This window comes from Aethalodelphis obliquidens, unplaced genomic scaffold (assembly GCF_003676395.1).
Source record: "Aethalodelphis obliquidens isolate GAN/ISIS:26980383/991018 unplaced genomic scaffold, ASM367639v1 scaffold5, whole genome shotgun sequence".
NCBI lineage: Eukaryota > Metazoa > Chordata > Mammalia > Artiodactyla > Delphinidae > Aethalodelphis > Aethalodelphis obliquidens.
Genome location: NW_020837949.1, coordinates 42,353,362 through 42,371,691, shown reverse-complemented (window position 1 = coordinate 42,371,691; position 18,330 = coordinate 42,353,362). Strand labels below are relative to the sequence as shown.

The window sequence follows — 18,330 nt, the reverse complement described above, 5'->3', positions numbered from 1 at the left end:
TTGAAATTGTTTCAAGTATCTTTTCTGACCACAACGCCATGAGATAGATATCAATTACAGGAAAAGATCTGTAAAAAAATACAAACACATGGAGGCTAAACAATACACTACTTAATAACGAAGTGATCACTGAAGAAATCAAAGAGGAAATAAAAAAATACCTAGAAACAAATGACAATGGAAACACGACGACCCAATAACCCCAGGTTATTCCAATGTGCAACCAGGACTGAGAACCTCACCGTGGTGAGCAGTCAGCATGTAAAATACAGGGCTTTGAGGGGGCTCCAAGTTTCTACAGGGAATGTAGAGGTTTGAGGTTCACTTCATTGCAATCTGTCAGCAAACCATTTACTAAGGCTTGTGTTAGGGAGGTGGCATGGTGGGGAACGGTGCACTGCCTCTAGTGATATACTGGGCAGAGACCAGTCCTCTCAAAACAGAGTAGAGTCACTGTGAGCGTACCTGTCAGGCTCTGCCATGAGCCAGCCCCCAGCACTGTTGGATATTCAAGGCAAAGATTCTCTACTGCACCATCACAACATGCTGGGTTTGTGGGTATTCTTGTTTTTGGGTAATAGCTAATTAATAAAGTCAAAGTACTGGCATTTTCCAATGATTTACGTTTTTTTGTTAAATTTAAAAAGTTTCAAGGTTATCCTTGTAACAACACCACACTCACACACTTGCACTCTGATGGGTTCATTCATTCAACAGATATCTGTTTAATGCCTATCATACGTGTGCCAAGCACCGTGCTACATGTTAAAGATAAAGCAGTCAACCCAACAGCTGTGGAGCTTATCATCTATCAGAGAGCAGAGATATTTAAATAAAGTATTAAACTGAGATGAGCAATATGATGGGCAAAGTAAAGGCTACCAAGAGGTCACAAAGCAACAAGCTCTTGGAGGTTCAGGGAAGCTCTTTCCTGCCATGAGACTTGACTGGTAAGTGTTGAGTGAAAGAGCAAGGGATGATGTTACAACTAAGGATGAGGAATTGCCCCAAACGAGGTGCCTATTCCCAAAGCTGTAGAAAGTCACTATCCCTGAAGGAAATGAATTGTAACAGTTATTAGCTATCATAATATTGTGACACAGTTTACTTCCCTACAGATTTGGGGCAATTCATCAAAATCTCAGTAAACACAGGAGAGAATGTTCTAGGCATGTGAATACCATTTTTATATGCATCATGTTAGAGAACAACAGAATTGATTCTGGAAATATATCAAAAGGTATGGGCTTCCCTGGTGGCGCAGTGGTTGAGAGTCCACCTGCCGATGCAGGGGACGCGGGTTCGTGCCCCGGTCCGGGAAGATCCCACATGCCATGGAGCGGCTGGGCCCGTGAGCCACGGCCGCTGAGCCTGCGTGTCCGGAGCCTGTGCTCCGCAATGGGAGAGGCCACAACAGTGAGAGGCCCGCGTACCGCAAAAAAAAAAAAAAAAAAAAAAAAAAATGGTAATCACATTCATTTTCTGCCTAAACGCCAATGGATGCATTTCAATCCCTCACCAATTCCACTCATGCTCCTCCACCCAACATCATTCAGTTCATCCTTCTCATGACACCATGAGTTTTGGCATGCTTCTCTGGGAGAGTGCTTCTCAAACTCTAGCAGGCTTCAGAATCACCTGGAGGGTTTTTTAAAATACAAATTCCTTAGCCCCACCCCTAGAGATTTTGATTCAGTGGGTATTGGGTGGGGCCTCAGAATTTGCATTTCTAGCAAGCTTCCAGGTAACGATGTAGATGATCCCAGTCCTTAGGTCACACCGCGAGTATCACTGGTCCTTGAAAGAAAATCCCAACTAAATTCACAGTCACCTGAGACCCTGCTCCATTCTTTAGTTCTGACTACAATATCCACAGAAGCTTCTGAAGACAGATGCAGACTTGGAATCTGCTATCCCCACATTTTTGCTTTGTAGCCCCTGCAAATGAACTTCCAGAATCAGGTTTCCAGGTGTCAGCTACTGAATATGGTGAATGTGATAGTCCATTATTTGGACTCTGTGTGTGGTAAATTTATATTAGGACTGAGGAGGGCTCCCAATTATTGACCCAATAAAAGGTATTGGGTTGGCCACAAAGTTCGTTCAGTTTTTCCACGTGTTTTGGAAAAATCCAAACAAACTTTTTGGTCAACCCAATACTTGCCTTAAATAGCAAAAGATGAGGGTTTTTTAAATGTATAAAAATCATATCATCATGTATAAAATATGCTGCTCTGCAGAATGGTGTCAGTAAATGTCTCAAATTATACATTTGTTTTTCTTTCTTTTGGAAAATAGTCTGGTATTCATGTCAAGATCATCTGCCAATCGTATCACCCTCCAAACTAGATCACTTTGGAGCCACGAATGTCAGAAAAAAATCATTATTTATACTCACACATAAATGATAACTTTTCGAGATACAAAATTCTAGGTACTTGCATCTGATATTATTGTTAACAATCAGATACCTATGTGATGTTTGTTTCTTTGTAAGAGTTCTGCTTTTCCTCTTTAGAAATTTTTAGAATTTTCTTGTCTTCAGTATTCTTAAATTTACTATTATTTGTTTAGACTTTTATGCTCCAGTTTCACACTTGCTGTAGCCTTTCAATTTAAGGCCTTACACCATTCTTTAGCCCTGCGAAATTTTACATTTGCTATAGATTATTCATTCTCATTGATGTATAGTATTTCATTATATGATTACATAGAAATTTATTTATCCAGTCTACTGTTGATGGGTATGTGAGTAGTTTCTGGTTCCGACCTTCTCAATTGATTTTGTCACCATAAATATTTAGGTTACTTCTGGTTTGTTTCCAAGCAATACTGCAAAGGCATGTTTGTGCATGTTTCCTGTACACATACATAAACATCTCTCTTGGGTAGCCACAGGTCAAAAACTGATCCAACTGGACCATAAGTGGAAAGAAAACAGCACAACCCAAGGTTCTCTCTCCACCTATTCCCTGTCCATGGCATCTACCATTTTCTCTCTCTTCATCCTGACCACACTATGACTTAACTGACTTCTGTCCTTCCCCAGAAGTTTCTCACAGATTTCATTTTATAAATTTTTATTGAAGTAAAACAGACCTACAAAAAACGTGCATGCATTTTATGTGTGTAGTGCAGTGAATTTCCCTAAATTAAATACATGTAAGGAACCCAGATAAAGAGATGGAAATTATAGACCGTGTAATTTCAGCTTTACTGGATACTGACAAATTGCTCTTCAAGGTGACCATATCAGCTAACTCTCACACCAGAAGTAAAAATGTACACCCATTTCTTCTCATCTTTCTCGACACTTGGGGTAGTCAGACCCTAGTTTTCACTATGCCAATGAATAAAAATTCTGTCTTAAGTTGTTTTTCTTATTTAATGGTTAAGCACTTTTTTCGTGTTTGCCAGTCAGAATAATCTTTGCTCATTTTGCTATTGGGTTGTCGTCCTGTTTTCACCCTTTCCCTAAGAGTTCACAGCTCATCCTGTTTTCTGAACAGCTCCCTCCTATTTGCTACCCCTTCAGTATAGACTTAATATCTTCTCATCTCTATCACACTGCACTCTTCCTAGGCGGGATGGATTATGCTACAACTTTCCCAGGAAATATCATGGGGGCTATATTCTTTTATGACCATCACTACCTCTTATACTAGGTGTCGTTAACCAGTGGCTGTGCATATATGGCTAACAGAACATTTTCAGTATAAGTTACCAGGTATCATGCATGGTTGTAATACAAGCAGCTTAGTCCTTTTGCTTTGCACCTGGCCTGCTCCCCTTACTCATGTTAACTTCATGCCTCAATAGGCCCTTGAGATTTGATGCAAATCAGTGTATGTTACAGTAAAAGCACCTCTGTCTAGGAATTTCTGAAGAAATGAGTTATCATCTCATTTCCATCACCAGCTGTGGGATCTGAGCAAGTCATTTCATGGTGAGAAGCAGTCTCTTCTAGTGTAAAATGAGAACATAAAGATATGTTCCCTGCTTACCTCGCAGAGTTGTTTTGAAGATCAAATAAAAGAACATCAAGGTGATAAGAGTATCTACCAGGCACCAATCCCAGTCGCATCACGAGGGGTCGTTGCTGACTGACAAACACAGACCCCAGGCTTTTCTGAGCACTGCCCTCTGAAAACCTAGAATAGAACCACGGGTGTGAAATACAAATGTGCTCTTTGCCCACATTTACTGAAATAACGTACAGGCTACTAAGTAAATGGCTGGGTGAGGATTTTAAGTCAGAAGGCACCCTCAGCTGAAACAAATGCATCATTATGATTTGATTTCAGAAATGCAAACATGACCTGAATGAATCGACTGTCTGTTGAGTCCAAATTCCTATATTGTTGAAGCTGGAGGAGATGTGTGGCGGTCTGTCCTGGAAGTGAGGAAAAGTACAACTGAGCAGGGAGGCCTGTCCGGGGAACCATGTGGATCACTGTGAGGGGCTCCTGCCTGTTCTGGGGACCAGGCCCCCTGTGCTGGGCGGGAATGTGGGATGTTGAGCAGCACGTGGTTTCAGGAAGCAGGCAGGGCTCTCTAGTGAGGTGGGCTCCACAGGGCTCCGTGTCTCTGCTCAGCTGAGCTCTAGCAGAAGCTTAGGGAGGCAGGGGAGGTGTAGAGCTGCAGCTGCTGCCCCGCTCTCACGAGAGGGCAGGACTCTGTCCCCGGCAGCAGGCGCAGGGACAGCTGGGCTCAGCCCCACCTCACGGAGGGCAGCCCCAAGTCCAACGGGACTGGGCAGACACTGGATTCTCCCATCCTCTGCACGGAAACAGTGACTTTCACTGCAGTGGGGGAAGGAGAGGAACGGGGCTCCTTCTACTACTCCTTTAAGGTGAGTTTCCTGCTTTCCACTCTGAACACTGATTTTAAGTCATAAGACAAAGTAGAATGTTAGACTGAGTTAAAAGAGTGTAGCCAACATTGTGAATTAGTGTAGTTTATTTTCTTTACTGAAAAGAGTTTAAAACAAAAAAACTGATGATCTAAAGCAATGAATTTTTCATACTGTGCAAGGACCTATATTGTAATTTCTTAAGAATACTGGTGGGGTCTGTTGTTTGTTTTTCTGCTGCTGCTGCAAATGTGTGAATCATGAGTAACATTCATGAGTGGATGACTTTTTAATTTTCCCCTTTTCCTTAGGTGAAAGCACTTTTTAAAATATATATATATATATATTTATTTATTTATTATTAAGGCTGCGCTGGGCCTCAGTTGTGGCATGCGGGACCTTTTTGCGGCATGCATGTGGGATCTAGTTCCCTGACCAGGGAATGAACCCTGGCCCCCTGCATTGGGAGCATGGAGTCTTACCCACTGGACCACCTGGGAAGTCCCTGAAAGCACTTTTAATTGATCCTGTAGTAGTGCTTGAAATGTCTGTTTTTTGTAAGGGTTACTTTTGTGAGTTTTTTGCGAGGAACATCAGAGGAGTGGAAAGCCCACATTGCCCAGGACAGTACCTGATGCAGTGAAAGACAGCGCTGAGGAAGGAAGGAAGGATCACACTTTCTTTGTTGAGTCTTTGCATTGAACATCAGTGAGAAATAGGGTCTTTGACTGTAGCTGGTGATGTCACTGTTTGCAACAAGTTGCCCTCCTAAAACAGATGAGGAAACTGGAGTTCAGTGAGTTTCACCTTCAAAGTATCCAAGGGCCACATTGAGGAAAATGTCCTCATTAAGCTAATACTGTTTCCTCTTATGAACAAGACTGTGGTCAGGAACAAACCAGGCATCTGGAAAACAGTGTCCTGCTTCTTGCATGGGAATGCTGGGACGTCAGGTTACTTCACAGGCTGCCTGATGGTGCTTTCAGTTGTTACACTAGTTCCCAGGGCTCAAACTGGTCTTTTATACCAAAAAGGAAAATACTTCAGGAAAAATTCTAGCAGTTTTTTTTTTTTTTTAATCCTCTGGGTGTTCTTGAAATTATTATTTTTTACTGACAAAGTAGAATTGCTGTAATATCCACGTTGGAGCTTTGCTTCTTTGCCAACACTCAGAATAAAACTTTCAGCAGGGAGCTGTCCCAGGAGCCGGCCTCACTGGTGCTGGAGAGACCAAGAGACAATATAGCAAAGCAGAGCCGAACAAGTCACTTCAGCTGACTGCACGGGACCTATCCCCAGGCACCACCTCCTAACGCATGAATGCTCACACACAGCCCAGCTGCCCGGCTCCACGACTGAAAATAGAAGCTGCAATTGGAGTTTGGGGCCATTTACTGTTGACTGAATAATCCTCTCTATGAAATCAGCCTGCAGGTCCAGAGATTCTTAGAGAAGCAGGCTTTTTGCACCCAGGAAACACACCACTCCTCTCAGCGATGCTGCCTCTGCAGCCTCTTTGATATTGATAGAACATGACAGCAAACAGAATGAAGAGAGACGGGCCACTGCAAGAGGGATAATAATCAGCAATACGGCAGTTGTTCTGAGATTCAGGCAATAATCATTCTCAGCTGAAATCTCATTCGCCATTTTTTGAATACAGCTCCTAAGGGGATGTTCTGAGTATGTGGACAAACAAATCCCTGCTCAGTCTCTTCTGGTGTTTGTACTCTGTGCTAGCAACATCATCTCCAGGCACTGAGGAGCATCACATCGTTTTCATCTCATTTCTATTAATAAGTTTTCTCTCAAGAAATTGGGCCATTAGACAAGGAGAGGAGCAGAAAGAGAGTAAATATGTCTGGCCAGGAGCTTAGAATGTTGTTTCATTTTTTGAGAGGTATAATCATTCATTAAAACAGTGATTTTTAGTTACATAGAAGTCAGTAGTGGTGTTGGTGGGAACTAGCTTAAGTGTTTTAGTGTAACTTTTTCCATGGTCGCCTTTGAGCACAAGCAGTTTTGATGCACTGTTGATACAGAAACAGCTCTGATGCACTCTTGTTCCTCTTGTTCTGATGAAAACTGTCACCCTTTTATCCCACAACCTTCTCAAGAAGAAAGTCAGAAATGTGCTTCTTTACTGTCTCCCAAACTTGTCCTTTTCATCTCCACTGCCTTTTCCAAAAGCAGTAAAAATGTCATCAAAATTGAAATGGTAACAGCCTTACCAGAACTAATAGCAAGAGCAATAGTCATACCTTTCATTGGCTGTGGGCTTTCCTGGTGGCAGGAATTTTTCTAAACGATTTTTGCGAAGTATCTCATTTAATTCTCAGCCCATGTTGTATCTTCCCATCTGGAATTGCCTTCCATCTTCACCTGTGTTTATCTAAATTCTTCCCACTCTTTAAGGCTCCTCTTGGGTTGCTTCCTCCCTGAAACCCCCCTGACCCACCCCTCCTCTGAGTTCCAGTAGTGTACTGGAGTGTACCTCTCTCCTTGCCACTTAATCCAACACTCCTTAACTGCTCTTGCAATAAGCATCAGGTAAATGGGTAACAGTTATTAAGCTCCTTGAGTGAAAGGAATGCCTGATGTTTGTTTCCTGTTTTCTCCAGAAATCAGCACCATGCTAGGCTTACTCAATAAACACTCACTGCATAAATGAAATGTGGTGTTCTGTTTCTGTCCACTGTCTACATGTTGTCAGACTGGGCAACAGGAAGTTTGCTTTCTTAGTGACAGAGGTGGGGGTCTTGTTAACTGCTGCTCCACACATCAGCCCCTGCCCTGCTGGGTCTCTATCAGCTGTACTCACCGAGGTCCTTCTCTGCAGGTACATTCAGCTCATCCTTATTCCGTTTCTAAACCAATGTGATGAAGGTAAGTTATAGTTGCCAGCGGGTGGGTACGGAAGTAGCTGTGCCATCATACCTCGTACCTGCTTAAGCCCTGGAGAACCCATACCCACCCCGTTGCCGCCTTACCTAGCCTCAGCTGCCTTACTGAGTCTTCATGCCTGGACTTCTAACCTAGTCACCAACGTAGCCCTGTACTTCTCTGAACCCAAAGCTCTCTTGGCAGGAGGCAAGACACCCCTGTCTAGATCTTACTAGCCCTTTCTTCACAAGCTCAGAGCCTTTTCTTTCTTCCCCATCTCCATCTCCAAATTCTTACACCTGCTCCCCACTGCTCTAACCTACTCTGTCAACCTAAGTGGATATCAGCAGGGAAGGCAGAGGGGAGTTCACCTCCCCCTTCCTCTATCCTGGGCTTCACATGACTAACGCTCTGTGGTCCTGGGTTCAAGGTTCTCAGCTCAGGCCCCAGTTTCCAGTTTCTCATATGTTCAAGGTTTCATCCAGTTCACCTCCTCCATTCCTAGCCCCCAGCATTAAGCAATTATATGGGCTTCAAGAATCTACCAGATGCTTTCAAGGAGGATGGGACCTGGCTCATCAGAAAGTGAATGGAGGACCTGAATATAAGCCTGTCCAAGTGGAAGACAAAGATGAAACTCTCTTCTTAATAGCCTTTAATTTTTTTTGTTTTGTTTTTAAAAAATATTTATTTATTTATTTATTTAGGCTGCGCTGGGTCTTAGTTGTGGCACGTGGGCTCTTTTAGTTGCGGCATGTGGGATCTAGTTCCCTGACCAGGGATCGAACCCTGGCCCCCTACATCGGGAGTGCGGAGTCTCAACCACTGGACCACCAGGGAAGTCCCAATAGCCTTTAATTTTGACTGTGAATTCGTTAGCAATGGTTCCTGAATCCCTGATTCTTAACGATGAGAAAATTAATTCAAAGTAACGGGGAGGGAAACCTGCCTGAATTAGTAAATTGCCGAAATTATAAAATAATGCAAATGAACTCAGTTTTATTACTCTCAGGTGAGGGGAGAAATATGAACCAAGACTGTGAATATATCACCTGAAGAAGATCTTTTATTGAATCTCCTTCAGTGGGTCATTACAAATGATATGCAATTAGTCTAACTATTGTTTATATGTAAATGGTTGCTTCTAAGTGCTTGAGGGTGATTGGACAGTTTGTTGCCTTTGTTTTGCACCCTTTGCTTGCAGTCTTACTGTTAATTTTGTTAACACACCCTTCCTCCATTAATATAACAAAAGCAAATTCCAGTTCAACCCATGCCCCAATTATTTCACACTAAGCTTTAGGAAAAGCTTAATTTAAGAAGCTTAAGTATACTGTGCTTGTTTTTATTATATTTAGGCTGACAAGTCATTTCTAAGAACTCTCTCTACCTACTGTGTACCAGCATTTTCACTTTCAGTGACTGTCACTTCAGCTCCTCTCTACCCACTTGCCTGCTTCCCTGAACCCTCCTCTTGTCTCATCACAGCCCTGCAGGACTTGCCTGTCTCACTTCCTGCTTGGACCCCAGGACAATGTCAAGGATGCCCTTCCTGGAATCCAGGAGCCCTCAGTCCTAGACCTCCCAATGTATCTCCTGCAAGTTATAACAAAGGTCTTGCATTTACATTTTTTTGTCCTCTTCTAATCAGTTTAACTCAGTATGTTCATTTTGAGTTTCAAGAGTTGAATAATGTGGCTGTTCATAGGGAAGTTACTACTAATTTTGCCCAGTTAGATAATTATTAAAGAGCTGCTATCACTGCCTTTTTCTGCACACCACTTTCCAATCCCTTGCCCTGGGCCAGCTCTACCATGTTCACCTTCACTCCATGTCCTTGAGAAAAGCACGTGTGTCATCCGTTGGCTCCACAAGGCTATTGTGCAGTTCCCAAGCTATGTACTCTAGTGTGTGAGAAAGGGTAACTTCCTTAACTAACTTTCTCTTTGGGTCACTAATATATCTGATGCCAGGAAACAATCTTAGTTAATTCAGAGTAAACTCAGAATTGCAGAGTTTTCCAGCCTGTGAAGGGTTTTCCCACTTTCTGACTCAGGAAAGGCATCTAAGCTCTAGGAATGATGCTTCTACAGCGTGTGTGTTCACATGTGTGTGGTCAGAGTGAGGGAAGGAGGCTGACCTTGGGAGGAATCTGGGCAAGTTGGCGTCAGCTAAGATGAAGAGGACTGTCTGGGCTTCATAAGTGGTCATGCTAGTTCCACACCCTTGTCTGGATCCCCATCTGGCCCAGGTCAGACTGCACTGCTTTCTGCTGCAGCATACCTTTGTCTCGTTTCCTTCAGGTACACGGGTGCCCACATCTCCCTCTTTCCCTCTCTCAACTTTGGCTGAATTTCTGGATCCTTCCTGGGAATAAAAAGTTTGACTGCTTCCCTCCCAAATTTGGGCTGGTCTTCTCTCTCCCCACGTGGCCATCGTATCTATTCAACTCCCACGCCATAAAAATCTGGGTAAATTCCCAGGGGCTGCCATCCCTTGGTTCCTATACAGTAAGTGTAGCTCAGCACCCTTTAATCCTGTGCTCGCAGCCTTGGTCTCTTCCTCTCTTTGTGGTAGCCTTATAAGGGGCCAATACAATATCCTCTCACATTCTGTACCACTATTGTACCGTCTGACACTCCTGTCTCCTGCTGCCTGCTTTCTCTCTGGTGGGGAAACTGACTTGACGGTTTTCTGACAAATTTATTATTCCAGACTCTCTGCTCTGAATGCTCAAATGATACATCCTCTTGCAAATGAAAAAGACACTTCTCTTCAAGCTACTTGTGATATCCTCCATGAGGTATTTTTGAAAGCCCCGGGCTGACTTGTGTCTCTTTGTCTGCACTGCTGGAGTAAAGACTGCCCTGAGGGCAGATCGGGTAGAGCTCTCTGGCTGCCTGGACTCTGGGAGGTTTTCTCAAGGAAGTAGAAAGGAGCATATCCATTAATGCTTCCAAAAAAAATGTGACCCCCGTCATCCTTGAAATCATTTCCTGTTGATAGAGTGGGTAAGAATGTTTCGAGCTATGTTCTCAAGTGGACAAGAAATGTAACTTTATTTTCTGTAACTGAACTTAGCTTCTCTCTGGACCTCTCAGTCTAGCTGATGGCAGAAGAAGTAGCCTAGTCATCCCCAGGTAAACTCAGGCTCTCGACTCTTCCCCATCACTGTAGAGAGGCACAGGCTGGAAAGTCAGACTGCTGGAGTCAGGTCCCAGCGCCACCACCATCGAGCTGTGACCATGGGGAAGTTTGCTTCTACCTGTGCCTTGGTTTACTTACCTGACAAATGATTCTGAGAATTAAGTGTCCTTCAGAGGGCTGTTGTGATGAGTTAACCCTGAATCTCAGTGGTTTAACACGTCAAAAGTTTATTTTTCTCTCACGTCCCAGTTGCAGGCAGATCAACTTGTAGCTCTGCCTTCTAGAACAAGCAACTTGCAAGGGAGATGGCAAAGCTTCTCTTTGGCCTGAAATGCCAAAGAGAAAATGCCTGCTTTGGCCTGAAATGACACATGACTGACTCTGATTCCATTGGCAAGAATTAATTAGCTGATGGGCATAGGAGATGTAGTTTAACTGAATGCCCCCAGTGAGGGGAACATAGTACACTGCTGTAAAGCTTGGTTTGACCTTCACCTTCTGCACAATAAAACCCAAACTCTTCAGCCTGGCCTTCTGGCTCTTCACAGTCTGACTGGACCACCCCCCCACCCATCTCCTCTCCTCTCCTCCTGTACCATGCTGCACTGAATACCATACTCCAGGGAAATATTACCTTTGGCAGGAATGCCTTTCTCATAGCTTTTTCTTCTGATATCACATCTAAGCTCAATTGCCCCCTCATCTGTGAAGAATTCAGATTGTTTAGTAGATCAGCATCATCACTATTCTTATGCTTCCAAAGCACTTCAAATCTCTGTGCAACAAGATTCATCTCTTGACATGCATGTCTGCCTACACACACATACAGACATATGTGTGCACATAAACATAATCCAACACACACATACACAGATACACACACACACACACACACACACAAGATGTCAGTCATTTTAAGGCAGCTCTAGATCCCACTACCCCTAGCGTAGTGCCTGACACATGGTAGACAAATGGTCAAAAAATATTTTGTTGAATGAAAGGGCATATCAAGAAACAATCTGTATAACAAGTTTATTCCTAAGGTCTCAGTAAATTCGTGTGAACACATTAGAGTGGATGGAGTCTTAATCCTTATTCTACAAGCCACTGGGTTTGAACTTAAAGGTACCATGATTTTAGGGAATTCCTGACACCACAGCATGCCCTATTGGCGGGGAGGATGCATAGACAGGTCATTAGACCTGAAGCAAACAACATCCAAGATCTGTCTGTTCCCCTTCCCTTGCCACCAGCTCTGGTTCCACATCTGAGACCTGGAAGCCATCCACTCTGAGACCTAAGACATCGGGCAGGTTTTGGAAAAGGGTGTTCACATTCACATCCCTGCTCTCCACTTATGTGTTCTGATGCCTTATTATAGAAACTCAGCCACAGAGATCTTCTGCAAAGTGCAGAGGGCAGAGGGCACCACCTGTGGACAACAGGATCTGCTCCAGTGGGGTGAATGTGTCAGCCTTGTCTACTAGAATCTCAATCAGGTAGTCACACATCATTCCTGTCTGCTGCCTCTGGACACTTCAAGCAGAAAATGTGTCTCTGCTATGAACAGTGAGACTACAACTGCTTTCGCTGGGTAGGACCTATACTAGGGACTAGGGAGCCAAAGAGGATTTATCACTGTCCTAAGGGACTGGGAAACTAATGCTTTCATTCAACAAATATTACTAAGGTGATTTCAGCCTTTTAAATTCTTAACAACTATAGATAAACATAAATATTTCTCTCTCAATTTAAATTTCAAAATAAATTAAATATCATATCTAAAAATAAGTCAAAGTATAAACATGCAGAATACAATCTTCGAAACTGTATTCTTTTCTTCCCCATATGTCATGTACCCCTTTACCTTACCCAGTTGAGAATCACAGATGGGCTTGACTATTACTTTAGGCACTGGGGTTTCAAAGATGAACAAAACAGGTGTGTCATTCTCAGACAATTCTGTGTAATGGAGGAAAGAGACAGCCAATAATTATGATACAAGGGAAGAGAATGCAGTCACTTAGATAAGGGGAGAAAAGACAGGGGTGAGGGGGAAGTGACAGAATGAGGCATACGCAAATTAAAAAGGAGGATTTCCACAGAACTAGAACAAAAAATTTCATAATTTGTATGGAAACACAAAAGACCCCAAATAGCCAGAGCAATCTTGAGAAAGAAAAACAGAGCTCGAGGAATCAGACTCCCTGACTTCAGACTATACTACAAAGCTACAGTAATCAAGACAGTATGGTATGGCACAAAAACAGAAATACAGATCAATGGAATAGGATAGAAAGCCCAGAGATAAACCCACACACATATGGTCACCTTATTTTTGATAAAGGAGGCAAGAATATACAATGGAGAAAAGACAGCCTCTTCAATAAGTGGTGCTGGGAAAACTGGACAGCTACATGTAAAAGAATGAAATTAGAACACTACCTGACACCATACACAAAAGTAAACTCAAAATGGATTAAAAACCTAAATGTAAGGCCAGACACTATTAAACTCTTAGAGGAAAATATAGGCAGAACACTCTATGACATAAATCACAGCAAGATCCTTTTTGACCCACTTCCTAGAGAAATAGAAATAAAAATAAACAAATGGGACCTAATGAAACTTAAAAGCTTTTGCACAGCAAAGCAAAACATAAACAAGATGAAAAGACAACCCTCAGAATGGCAGAAAATATTTGCAAATGAAGCAACTGACAAAGGATTAATCTCCAAAATTTACAAGCAGCTCATGCAGTTCAATATCAAAAAAACAAAAAACCCAATCCAAAAATGGGCAAAAGACCTAAATAGACATTTCTCCAAAGAAGCTATACAGATTGCCAACAAACATATGAAAGAATGCTCAACATCATTAATCATTAGAGAAATGCAAATCAAAATTACAATGAGGTATCACCTCACACCAGTCAGAATGGCCATCATCAAAAAATCTACAAACAATAAGTGCTGGAGAGGGTGTGGAGAAAAGGGAACCCTCCTGCACTGTTGGTGGAATGTAAATTGATACAGCCACTATGGAGAACAGTATGGAAGTTCCTTAAAAAACTAAAAGCAGAACTACCATATGACCCAGCAATCCCACTACTGGGCATATACCCTGAGAAAACCATAATTCAAAAAGAGTCATGTACCACAATGTTCATTGCAGCACTATTTACAATAGCCAGGACATGGAAGCAACCTAAGTGTCCATCAACAGATGAATGAAGAAGATGTGGCACATATATACAATGGAATATTACTTTGCGATAAAAAGAAACGAAGTTGAGTTATTTGTAGTGAGGTGGATGGACCTAGAGTCTGTCATACAGAGTGAAGTAAGTCAGAAAGAGAAAAACAAATACTTTATGTTAACACATATATATGGAATCCAAAAAAAAAAAAAAAAAAAGAATGGTTCTGAAGAACTTAGGGGCAGGACAGGAATAAAGATGCAGACATACAGAATGGATTTGAGGAAACAGGGAGTGGGAAGGGTAAGCTGGGACAAAGTGAGAGAGTGGCATGGATATATATACACTACCGAATGTAAAATAGCTAGCTAGTGGGAAGCAGCCGCATGGCACAGGGAGATCAGCTCAGTGCTTTGTGTCCATCTAGAGGGTAGGATATGGAGGCTGGGAGGGAGATGCAAGAAGAAGGAGGTATGGGGATATATGTATATGTATAGCTGATTCACTTTGTTATAAAGCAGAAACTAACACCATTGTAAAGCAATTATACTCCAATAAAGATGTAAAAAAAATAAATGAAGTGGGAATTAAAAAAGAAAAAAAGGAGGATTTCTACATAGAAAATCAAGTCGCTCTTCATTGAAGACAGGTAAACAGAAGCTTTGAATTTAGATAAAAGAGAGAGATAAAAAGACCCAAGTGGACCATTAGACTAAACAATATGGAGTTTTTTCCTTATAGGCAAGAAGAAATCTTTGAAGTTTTATTAGCAAAAGTGTTAGCAGTGAAAACTGTGACTGAGAGAGATTAATCAGGCTGCAGAGTGCTGGATGGGATGTAGGGAGGGGACACTGAGGAAAGAGAGTCAGTTATAATGACCCAATGAGTGGTGTCAGTACTCAGACGAGGATTGCCTGAGAGTGGACAGAGGAAGCCGTGGGACTTCCTGTCCAATCATATGCAGGTTTGGGGAATTAAAGAAGATTGGCAGAGGCAGGGAAGGACGATGACATGGGGGCTCAAATGGATAAGATGATTCTAAAATGTATGTGGAAAGACAAAGGAAATTGAACAGCCACAACAATTCTCAAAAAGAATAAAGTTGGGGAACTCACACTAGCTTGTTATGACTTACTATAAAGCTACAGTGTGGTACTGAGGAAAGGATAGACAACCAGAAATGGAACAAATAGGGAGTCCAGAAATAGACTCAATCATATACAGTCACTTAATTTTTGACAAAAATAAAAAGGCAATTCAATGGAGAAAAGCAAAATTGTTGCTGGAATAAATGGATAGCCATATGTAAGAAGGGAACCCCTGCCCAAACCTTACACCCCATAAAAATTAACCCCAAATGGATCACATGCCTAAGTGTAAACACTAAAATAAAACAACCCTAAAATAAAATAAAAAGACAATATAGGAGATAAACTTTGTGACCTTGGATTAGGCAAAAATTTCTTACATACAACACTAATGGCACAATCCATAAAGGAAAAATTTATTAAATTGGACTTTGTTAAAATTAAGAACTTCTATAATTTAAAAGATGCTATTAAGAGAATAAAAAAGCTAACCACATACTAGGAGGAAATATCTATAAACCACAAATCTAATAAATAATTTTTATCCAGAAGATATAAATAATTCTTAAAGCTCAGTAAAAAGAAACAAAAATCCCAACTTAAAACAATAGGAAACTTTCAAACAGATATATCACCAAATGGTGACTAAGCACATGAAAAAATGCTTAACATCCTTGATCACTGGTGAAATCCAAAATAAAACCTCAATGAAATACCACCACACACTTATTAGAATGGCTGAAATAGAAATATACTGATGATATCAAGAATTGGCCAGGGCGTGAAGCAACTAGAACCATCATACATTACTGATGGCAAAGCAAAATGGTAAAGACAGTTTGGAAACTTTTTGCCATTTTCTTAAGCAGTTAAACATGCATTTATTATACAACCCCAAAATCCTACTGCTGGGTATTTGCCCAAGAAAAATAAAACTTATATCTACATAAAAGCCTGTATGTCAATACTTATACTGGCTTCATTTGAAATTGCCAGAAACTGGAAACAACTCAAATGTCCAGCAGTTAGAGAATGGATAACTGTAGTACATCTATACAATGGAATATTACTTGGCAATAAAAAGAATAAACTTACAGATACACAAAACAACGTGGATGAATTTCAAATGCATTATGCTAAGTGAAAGGAGCCAGACTGAAAATGCTATAATGATTTCATTTACATGATGTTGCTGAGAAAACAAAACTCTAAGAACAGAAAACAAATCAGTGGTTGCTGGGAAGAGGTTGACTACAAAAGGGCACAGGCGACTGTCTTTGGGTTATCGAACTACTCTACATCTTGATTGCAATGATGGTTAAGTTTGTCAAAATTCACAAAACTAAGCATTCAAAGGGTGAATTTTCCTCTGTATAAAGTATTACTTGATAAAAAGTATTCTATAGCGATGTATCTTTCCTCAAAGCATGTTTCATTTAAAAGTTATGAGCCCCCAAGTGACAGCATAGTGGAGGTAATGCTAAAACCCCCAGAGGACCTGAAACGGGATACAGATTTAGAAGATTAGTACGGAATTCAAGATGGAGGAGCCTCCGAAAGCACAAAGTATGGATCAAAATAGACAGAATAATGAAGTTCTCACTTCACATAGGTATTGCTTAAACGTCACCTCCTCAAGAGTCTTTAATTTAATGACATTATATGTCTATGCATTTGTTATCTATCTCATGGTGTCTACAAACTATGCTCCATGAGGACAGGAGCTGTATCTTGTTTTATCACTTGCCTCCAGTGCCACCAGTCATGCCTTGATAAGACCCTCAGAGAGTCTTGAAGAGTCAATGAACCCTATCATAGACTTAGCACTGTGCTAAGCATAAATATTGACAAAGAATTCAGGATATAGCTCCGTGAATGTTTTCCAAGGGTCCTCTTTATTCTACTTTACAAGTAGACATCAACCATTAGCCATTTAGCATGAATCTTTACTATATAATATTTAGTACTAGTGAGGAATACTGAGGATGCTACCAAATTTTGGAAAACATCAACAGCATTGGTGAAAGGAGGAACTACATGAGCCTGGAGAAGGGGAAAGTGTGTTCAGGAACAGGTCCTGAATAGACTCCTGTAGATAGCAGTGCTGTTTGGTTGACCCCATAGTTAATCTCAACATCCTTCTCGCTTTCCCAGCTGAATGCTCCCTTGTAGCAAAAGGTAGCACAGTTTGAGAAACTAATTGGAAGTCTATGAGATTTCTGGTAAAGGTTTCTCTCTTTTTTTCTTTTTTTTGGATAAAAAGAGAAAGACATGGCTGGAATTTTACTTCCTCTCTTGAATTCAGATACAACGTATGGAGCTGCAGCAGCCATTTGCAAACACAAAAGAAAAGCTAAGGCAATTTCAATGAGTTAGGACAGCAGCTACCTATCTTCAGATTTCTTATTATGTGAAAAAAATAATTTTATTTGTTTCAGCCATGGTTAAGTGGGCTTACTTTTACTTTTGAGCTGAACACTTTCCCAAGCGATACAAATACCAAGTGCAAAATTACACATTTAGAGTACTGAAGCCAAGCCGTTGAAAGTGAGAGTCAAATAGACATTTCATATATTCTACCTTTGGGTGGCGCAGGGCCTGGCTCTTCTCATGTTTCTCATCCTGCTATTTTCTAGATTACAAAGGTATTGAACAGAGTTCTATAAACAGTGATTCAGAATGGATTGTATGTTTCCAAGTAACCAAGGAAGAGAAAGTTTCTCCCCCTTCCCAAAGAAAAGAGCCCTAAATTTTTCAGAATTATTCTTCACATTTCAGATGACCATATGATTCACTTAGGTAATGCTATGAAAAAAAAATACTAAAAGTACTTTTAAAAACACTAGTTCAGGGCTTCCCTGGTGGCGCAGTGGTTGAGAGTCCGCCTGCCGATGCAGGGGACACGGGTTCGTGCCCCGGTCCGGGAAGATCCCACATGCCGCGGAGCGGCTGGGCCCGTGAGCCATGGCCGCTGGGCCAGCACGTCCGGAGCCTGTGCTCCGCAACGGGAGAGGCCACAACAGTGAGAGGCCCACGTACCGCAAAAAAAAAATAAAAACACTAGTTCAAAAAACTACCCAAAACAATGGCTCATTTTTTCATGATGGCTCAATAAGAGGATTTTTTTTTTTTTTTTTTTTTTTTTTTTTTTTTTTTTTTTT

General features: G+C 41.5%; 1 protein-coding gene across 1 annotated transcript in view; it reads left to right on the top strand.

Moving 5' to 3' along the window:
* Window positions 1-3,183: 3,183 nt before the first annotated feature.
* LOC113618570 (neuropeptide S receptor-like) overlaps window positions 3,184-18,330 on the top strand; it is a 28,724-nt gene continuing 13,577 nt past the window's right edge. Inside the window, exons 1-2 of the mRNA XM_027102781.1 lie at window positions 3,184-3,274; window positions 4,668-4,852. Of these exons, the coding sequence (XP_026958582.1) occupies window positions 3,184-3,274; window positions 4,668-4,852 (276 nt within the window). The remainder of the gene's footprint in view (window positions 3,275-4,667; window positions 4,853-18,330) is intronic.